The sequence below is a fragment of the Sinocyclocheilus rhinocerous genome, unplaced genomic scaffold (assembly GCF_001515625.1).
Source record: "Sinocyclocheilus rhinocerous isolate Xijiao unplaced genomic scaffold, SAMN03320098_v1.1 scaffold1085, whole genome shotgun sequence".
Lineage (NCBI taxonomy): Eukaryota > Metazoa > Chordata > Actinopteri > Cypriniformes > Cyprinidae > Sinocyclocheilus > Sinocyclocheilus rhinocerous.
Genome location: NW_015659401.1, coordinates 1,012,535 through 1,021,447, shown reverse-complemented (window position 1 = coordinate 1,021,447; position 8,913 = coordinate 1,012,535). Strand labels below are relative to the sequence as shown.

The 8,913-nt window shown below is 35.6% G+C and overlaps 1 protein-coding gene across 2 annotated transcripts in view; it reads left to right on the top strand.

Moving 5' to 3' along the window:
* Window positions 1-8,913, top strand: part of LOC107723832 (glycine receptor subunit beta-like) — a 19,503-nt gene that overhangs the window by 5,528 nt on the left and 5,062 nt on the right. For both annotated transcript variants that reach the window (XM_016532546.1, XM_016532547.1), the window contains exons 4-8: window positions 956-1,023; window positions 4,272-4,498; window positions 7,497-7,579; window positions 8,318-8,458; window positions 8,580-8,732. In XM_016532546.1, coding sequence (XP_016388032.1) covers window positions 956-1,023; window positions 4,272-4,498; window positions 7,497-7,579; window positions 8,318-8,458; window positions 8,580-8,732 — 672 coding nt within the window. The remainder of the gene's footprint in view (window positions 1-955; window positions 1,024-4,271; window positions 4,499-7,496; window positions 7,580-8,317; window positions 8,459-8,579; window positions 8,733-8,913) is intronic.

The following is an 8,913-nucleotide window of genomic DNA, read 5'->3' as shown; positions in this document are numbered from 1 at the left end:
TTGACATTTTCACTTAGGGGTGTACTCTCTTTTGTGGCCAGCGGTTTAGACATTATTGGCTGTGTGTTGAGTTATTTTGAGGGGACAGCAAATTTACACTGTTATACAAGCTGTGCACTCACTACTTTACATTGTAGCAAAGTGTCATTTCTTCAGTGTTGTCACATGAAAAGATATAATAAAATATTTACAAAAATGTGAGGGGTGTACTCACTTCTGTGAGATACTGTATGTCCAATTATTAAACATTACAAAGCATGTTTTACGTGGGTTTTTGTTAAATGTGAGCCAAAATCATCACAATTAAAAGAACCAAAGACTTAAACTACTTCAGTCTGTGTGCATTGAATTTATTTAATACACGAGTTTCACAATTTGAGTTGAATTACTGAAATAAATGAACTTTTCCACGACATTCTAATTTATTGAGATGCACCTGTATGTATATGCATTGTGGCAGATACGAAAGTCTAGGTTATGCTACTGTTGGCAGCCTTTCCTGATATAATGAAGCAGGTTGTAAAGATTGAGAACCTCTGTCGCCTTCCTGCTCGCTGGCATTCAGCGTAAACGTGGGCCTTGATGTGGTCTGAGTGTTAAGAGTTCACTGTATGATTCAGTGTTATTGCTCCCTATGGCCAGCCAGCTGCTCTTCATATCTGGGCAAGATGAAAGCTCCTGGCAGTCATTAAAGTCAACATTATAATCTTGGGAATAGGAATAGCAGTGGAGTAGTTGAAGCATTTTCCTATAATGCAATGCTTTCCATGTAGTATGCATAAAGTGAAAACATATGTTTCATGGTATAAACCAAATAGTTAGTTACCCGTAATAGTCCGTGAGAAAGTGTGCTGCTTAAATTGTTAGAATGACTTTTGGTGCATCTTGTTTGATGGATTTGATTGATGTGCTGAGATGTACAGTTTGTTCGTGTTTTGTTTTGTTTTGTTTTTAGGTATTCCTGTTGAAGATCGTGTGAACATCTTCATCAACAGCTTTGGGTCCATCCAAGAAACCACTATGGTATTCCACATCACTTTTGCCTTTTCATACACATAAATAGTGAACACACACACACACACACACACACACACACAAATAATAATAATAAAAATAAAATAAAATAAACATATAAATAATAATAAACAAATATATAAACACTACCGTTCAAAAGTTTGGAGTTGGTACAATTGTTTTGAATCTCTTATGCTCACCAAGACTATTTAACTGTAATATGGTAAAATATTATTGCAATTTAAAATCACTGTTTTCAATTTTAACATATTTAAAATATAATTTATTCCTGTGATAAATTTTCAGCAGCCATTACTCCAGTCTTCAGTGTCACCTGATCCTTTGGAAATCATTTTAATATGCAGATTTATTATTATTATTATAATTATTATTATTGGTGTTAACTGGTTAACTGTGTAGCATTTTATTTAGGATTCTGTGATAAACAGAAAATTCAAAGGAACAGCATTTTTGAAATAGAAAATGAACATCTTTACTGTCAGTTTTAGTTAATTTAAAGCATCCTTGCTAATTAAAGGTACTGATTTATTTAAAAAAAAAAAAAAAAACTGACCCCCAATCCTTTTGAATGGTAGTGTATATAATTGTTTACATATTTTGCATATTTACTTTTTTCATATAAATCTGAGTAATTTCCTATCAATCAATCAATCAAATTTATTTGTAATGTCACCGTACAACAAAAATGTTCCCTGAATATCGATGGTTATCAAAACAAGCTGAACAACAATCAGTTACAAAGTGACATTTGCCAGAACTTTTGTCCATTGAGTATTGTATTTTCCTCAATACTATTAAACAACTGTTTTCTTTTCTTACCTTTTTACTTTCTGAATCTTAAAATGTCATTGATGTTGAAATCAATGATTAGATCAACAAAGACACAGGCCAATCTAAAAAAAAAATAAAATAAAAAAAAACCTTTTTAAAATGTCAGATTGTCACACAACTTCTACCAGACAGAAGATTGCATTCATGACTGTGCGCTTTATTTTGGGCTTACCGTGTTTTACTTAACACTCCACCAGGGGAAAAAAAAAATCAGCTCCAGACCCCACAATCTTACGTCTGGCTCCTTATGAGCAGTGACACCCATAAACAACCCATCATGCCAGAGTGTCTTAAAGGGGTCATATGATGCGATTTCATTTTTTCCTTTCTCTTTAGAGTGTTACAAGCTCTTGGTGCATAAAGAAGATCTGTAATGGATAGCTGGCCAATCACAGCATACCTCGCTTTTTCAGACCGATGAGTTTTGTAAAAATCGACGCGTTTCAAAAAGGCGGGGCATAGAGGAGAAACAATAATGCACAGTATGTGGAAAATAATGTGTTTTTTTAACTTTAAACCGCATAAACACATTTCATTACACCAAATACACAAAATAATGTTATTTTTAGCAGCATCATATGACCCCTTTAAGATCCGTTGAAAATATTTCCTCTGGAAGCATATCAGAGGGCCATGTTTTCTGCCCAGCACTGCATGGCGTCATAGGTTGAATATAGTTTTGCAGTCACTTCTACAGGAGTGTTGCGTGACACCAGGCTTTTATAGCATTGGAAATGAGGTCCCATTTTGTTGTTGCATCGTTCTGCTGTGGTTAACCTTAAAATGCACAGGTGGTATACGACAGAAACACAAAAAGGCTATTCACAACCTCTCCAGAGACCTGACTGGTAAGAAGTAGGCCACTTTGCCTACCACAGCTTATTTAGCACTTTATTACCATTTTGACAGGAAGGTCCAACAAAACAACACTTTACAGCTAACAAAATATGTTATACGAATATTTTGCTAACATTAATTTATGAAAACATTATGTCTAAATGCTCTCTGAACATTCAAAACGTCCTGTTTAAAAAAAAAAAAAAATCTTGGTTATGTGAACGGTAAAGGCCCGTTCACACAAAAAATAATGACTATAATGATAATGATAAAGATATAGTTTCAAAATCGTTCTAAACTTAAAAGAATAGAAAAGTCCACACCACAACTATAATGATAACGGCACAGAGAAACAATATATTTGGATTCACTTTCAAATTTGTAATTTTCACTTTCAAAATTTTTTTTTTTTTTTTTTCAGCCGATGATTGATAAAAATCAGAATCCATCCTGCTTTGATAAAGAGCTCAAGCATGCATGCTCACTGTATAATAAACAGAAGTAGTTATTGTTAATAGTAATCTTTATAGTTATTGTTCTTGGCGTGAATGGGCCTTAGGGGAACATTCCATTTTATTAGTTTGCAAACATTATAGGAATGTTAGTTTTGAATTTTTTCTAAACATTCTAAAACAAGTAGTTTAATTAAAAAAAAGGCAACTAAAACGTTTCAGAAATAACGTTCCATTAATGATGTATAAATAATGTTTTTGTGCTAACGTTTTGAGAACATTATCAAAGACCAGACAAATTTGAACGAACATTCTATTAATGTTACTGGAAGAACATTTGTTCATAACTTTGCGAGAAGTTAGCTGGGATGACACAGTGCCATCCATGGTGTGTGTAATGCATCCTGAATGTTCCTGGTCAAAGCCCTGAATGAAAAACAGGACATACCAAGATGTGAATCATACACGCAGGGACAACATACCCAAAAACATTTAGGAACAAACTCACTTGACTCTAGTGCAGCTGGAGTGTGGCCATTTTATTTGGCATGTCATCTGTCTTCACAGTATTAGCGCTAGCAAAACAAGCTCCGCTAGAAAATGCCACTTCAAAGCCTTTGCTCACGCAAGCCGGCAGGGAAGCTGGGGCCAATCTGACTTAACGAATCCTGTGTTTCCCCCAGTGTAGGTGCTCACATACAGCGTGAGCCCTCATTGCAGCGCCCGTTGCATGCCTCTGATGTTGGCAATAGTTGGAAATGTAAATAGGAGCAGCTCCAAGCGCCACAGCTGCACAACTTCAATACCATCCGTTATTGGAGCCTGGATACTTCAGAGACAAGAGTTTTTCAAAACATCACTCAGAGGTCGTGAGAAATGCTGGTTGCTATGGTGATACCTAAGACACCTGGGCTTCTCTGTCACCCTAAGGACTAATGTGCTGTTTTTGTGTCCAAATCAAGGCTTCTCACAGTTCCTGTCATGTAACATGTAACAGGTGTCAGCCCTGCTAACTACCACCCAGAAATGAGTTTTCGGTGTCACAAAATAGTTGATTTTTTAGGCTTGATTGCATTTGTGAAAACATTAATGGATATTTTGGCTCGTATTTTCTAGGACTATCGTGTCAACATCTTCTTGAGACAGCGCTGGAACGACCCCAGACTCCAGCTTCCTCAGGACTTCAAGTCGGACTCGCTCACCGTTGACCCGAAGATGTTCAAATGCCTGTGGAAACCCGATCTTTTCTTTGCCAACGAAAAGAGCGCTAACTTTCACGACGTTACTCAGGAGAACATCCTGCTCTTTATCTTCAGAAATGGAGATATCCTCATTAGCATGAGGTGAGCTTTTATGCTCTCTTCCTGCAAAGTATCCTCTGTCTTTGCGGATGGTGACAGATGAGGTCTGAGTGCTGGTAACACCTATTCACATTATTTACCGCAGCAATCAAAACAAAGCAAACACAAGAGTTTATCAGATGACAAAGACCTTTTAAAGTGGAACAAATGACTGTGCAGGAGTTTAATCTGAAGGTGTGAATGATTCAGCATGTTCACAAATTTATGGAAGCCTGTTACCGAGCAATCAAATATAAAACTGTGAGATGAATTTTAAAATAAGATACAATGTCACATTGTGACATAAAAAGTCACATTATGAGAAATGAAGTCACATAAACATTTAAAGTCGCAATTAAAATAAATAATGGAGCACATGTGAGATAAACTGCCGTTCAAAAGTTTGGGGTCCGTAAGATTTTTTGTTTTTGAAAGAAGTTTCTTATGTTCACTAATTTAAAAATACAGTAATAAAATAAATAAATACAATTTTGAAATAATTAATATTTCATATTATTGTAAAAATTACTTTTATTATAATTTAAAATAACTATTTTCAATTTTAATATATTTTAAAATGTAATTTATTCCTGTGATGTCAAAGCTGAATTTTCAGCAGCCATTACTCCAGTCTTCAGTGTCACATGATCCTTCATCCTAATCATTCTAATATGCTGATTTGGTGATCGGTCTATCGAAGTGATATCCCAATTCGTCGGTCACGACGTGACTCGTAGTGACCGACTGAAAGGGAACATTTCATATTATTATCAATGTTAAAAACTGTTTTACTGCTTAATATTTTTGTTGAAATTGCAATACTTTTTTATGACTCTTTGATGAACGGAATGTTCAAAAGAACAAGTGTTTACTGTCTCTTTTGATCAATAAACCTTTGAATGGTAGTGTACATAAAATCATAAATCACAATAAATAAATTCACAATTATAAGAAATAAAGTCCTATTTACCTAATTAGTCTGAGGTAGAAACAGACTTCCATACAAATTTGAGTATTGATATAACTAAAAAAAGTAAAATAAGTGTCTTTAAAAGTATATATACAATAAAACAAATACGTTTGAATGACAAGAAACACTGACTTAGCCCTCCTCCAAGCTCTTCTTAATGCCTTTAATAAACCTCAGGGGACTTAAAGTGATCTGAGAATTGGAGATTCGATACATCTGTTGACCCTAGGATTTCACCTCACCACTGACACCTAAATTACAGCTCCTGCTATTTGATCCCATGTGAAAGTTCAGTCCTTTATTAGTGGTGGACACCTCTGTCATTATCTTTCCACTGCTTTATCTGCAGGTCCTGCTGAGTGAATGAAGCTCTCAGAGACTTCTAGTAGTCAGTGAACACACCTGCTGTAGATCTGTCCATGCAGTGTTATGGAGATATTATTCTAATCTGCATCTTTTTTATTTAGCAAAAGTTTATTAACACAGATTGATTTAAACAACAATTCCACAAGTTGGAATGCTCTACACAAATATGAGTTGTAACTGTGGTCACCATGCTAGACGGGCATTGGACAATTTAGGGTAAAGATAAAATCTAAACACTGGCACAGAGCCATTTCAATCTGGATGGGAAGTGTGTTTAAGAGCATCACGTTTTGCTGTGTTATGTCTTAGGCAAAAGTATTTCCATAGTGTTTTTCCATGCCACCCGGATCACATCATGAGCTGGGTGGTCTTCCGTGAGCCCTTTCTCACTTTTGGCATCAGCCCAGGATGCCTTGCCCTGTCTCTGGGTATGTGTGTGGCAGGGGATTACTGTCTTAATGAAAGTTTTTCAAAAAGAAACAAGAGTGTTTATTTCATATTATACCTCCCTGAAACAAATTCTGCCTTTACTTGTCCATCGACCTTCAACTTCCTCAAATACATGCATAGATTTTACGTTTGATATCTTTCTTTTATTCTTCATGAAACTGACACATCTTATATCCCCCCCTTATTATTACACCTTATTATCCCGTTTAATGTACTAAATAAATAGAGTGCAAATAAATATTATAATAGTATTTCAGTGATACTAAAATAACAATTTGATATGCTTAAGTCAAAATGTCCAGTATATTGGACATTATAAGTGACCAAAAAAACCAACAACAACACTATTTGCTTCTTAATACATAATAAAAATTTACATTTTTCATAACTAAACATTGTTTTGAGCAAGATAATATGATGGACACAATGTTTATTTTCATGAGGATTTTTTATTGTGTATCTTTGTGTGCCCCGTCTTTTCTCGTCTGACCCCATCTTACATCTTAACCCTCGTCTCTCTCTCTTCCTCTCAGATAATATGTATAATGCACCATAAAGATACATCTTAAACAAAAACAGATCTTAGAGGGAAACGTTCATTCTCTCTAACTTCTTCCAGGCCTTTACAAAAATATCTTGGTACAGTGCTTCAGTTTGTGCAATCAAGCGCTGTGTGGCCTCGCTGGTGTAAAAAGTAGCTCTTTGCTGCATCTTAGACTGTGCTTGTCAGATTATGGCAGAAAACCAAAAAGCTTTCATGTGTTAATGGTGTTTTAAATAAATATGCCTTGGTGTGCATGCTGTGCACAATAATGGGAATTGCATGAAGAATTTATCCCACTGCTGGGAAAGAACTTTTATGTGGCATCAATGAAATCAGTTAAATTTGGATTGACTTCAAGTGATGCAACCTGGTGATAAAATAATCTTGGCAGAAATCTTTGCAATGTTGCTGAATATATTCTGCATGAATCTTTAAATCCAGTAAGTGGAATCCGTTATTTTCCTATTTTACCCCTTATTAATGTCTATGGTTTTAAAATTAAATGTTTAACAAGTGCAAATGGATATGATGTATAGCTGGTCATATAGTGTATTTTAGGGAAAAGCAATGTAAAATGCCCCATTTACATCACAACTCTAATTCAAACTTAACCAAGCTGCTGCATGATTCATTGTCTGGTTTTCAAATTTGCTTACTTTCTCCTTTCTTAGGTTGTCTGTTACCCTCTCTTGTCCACTGGACTTGACTCTCTTCCCCATGGACACCCAGCGATGCAAAATGCAGCTTGAGAGCTGTACGTGAATATGAATACAATCATTTAGAAGTATTTGATGTGAAAATAATAAAAGGATAAATGTTTAAATGAAAGGGAGGGGGATTTTGTTTTTATGCTACCATGTTTCAGACTTGTTAGCTAAAACAAAATATCAGAGTTCACAGGGTCATGAAAAACCTGGAAACTAGACCTGAAAAGTGTCTAGTAAAAAATGAAAATTTGTAAATATCTTAATAAAACAGTAATATCTAAAGAAATTCAGATTTGATGTTGTACTGACAACAACAGTGAAAATAGTTTACTCGGATGTTGTTACACAAGTACAATTCAGCCATAAGGAACAATATTTCATTTTATAATATACATATTTTATTCATGTTTAATTAATTGCTAAAAAGTGCTGTTGGTAAGCCCAGTCGCCATGAAAATAATGCTTAAAAATTTCGTGAACTCAAAATTTAAAAAAAGTCAATCCCTGAAGAATGAAGCTAATACACACTGTAAGAAATAAAACCAGTAGAAAAACAGAAAAGTTACTGGGAAGTTTAAGGACTCTTCCTTTAACCCTAAAACATGACACAATGGAATGTGTGATTCAAAATGTGGAAAAAACTTCCGAAAAATCAGTATGGAATATTCCTTTACATTCTGCCCTGTTTTTAGACTTTTCTTGGAGTCTTAACAGTTATTATTGTTATTTGTAGGATTATTTCTTTTTTTACCTTATTTAATGTGTGTGTCTGTGTGTGTGTTTAGTCGGCTACACCACAGATGACCTGCAGTTCATGTGGCAGTCTGGTGACCCTGTACAGATGGATGAGATTGCTCTCCCTCAGTTCGATATTAAACAAGAGGACATTGAATATGGCAACTGCACCAAGTACTACGCAGGGACAGGTAAAACTAATGTGTACATAAGCTCTCTCTGGTCTTGTTGAGGAGGTAAGGTATTAGATGAGATTCCAGGAAAAAATATTTATGTCCATTTAAAGCAACCTTTTGCACTTTTGTGTGATAGGCTACTACACATGTGTGGAGGTGGTTTTTACTCTGAGGAGGCAGGTGGGCTTCTACATGATGGGTGTATACGCTCCCACCCTGCTCAGCGTTGTCCTCTCATGGCTCTCCTTTTGGATCAACCCTGACGCCAGTGCTGCCCGTGTGCCTCTGGGTACTCTTTCCAATCATCAGTCTTGCCACAAGCATCAGCACCTCGTCTCTGTGGAGTCCTGTACCCCCATAATCGACCTCATCCTTTACATTTTTCATTTCCCATTTTCATTAATGTAACATTCACCAATTAATCTTTTCAATGGCGCTGATTTCACATCATTGAAATCTGAAGGTGTGAA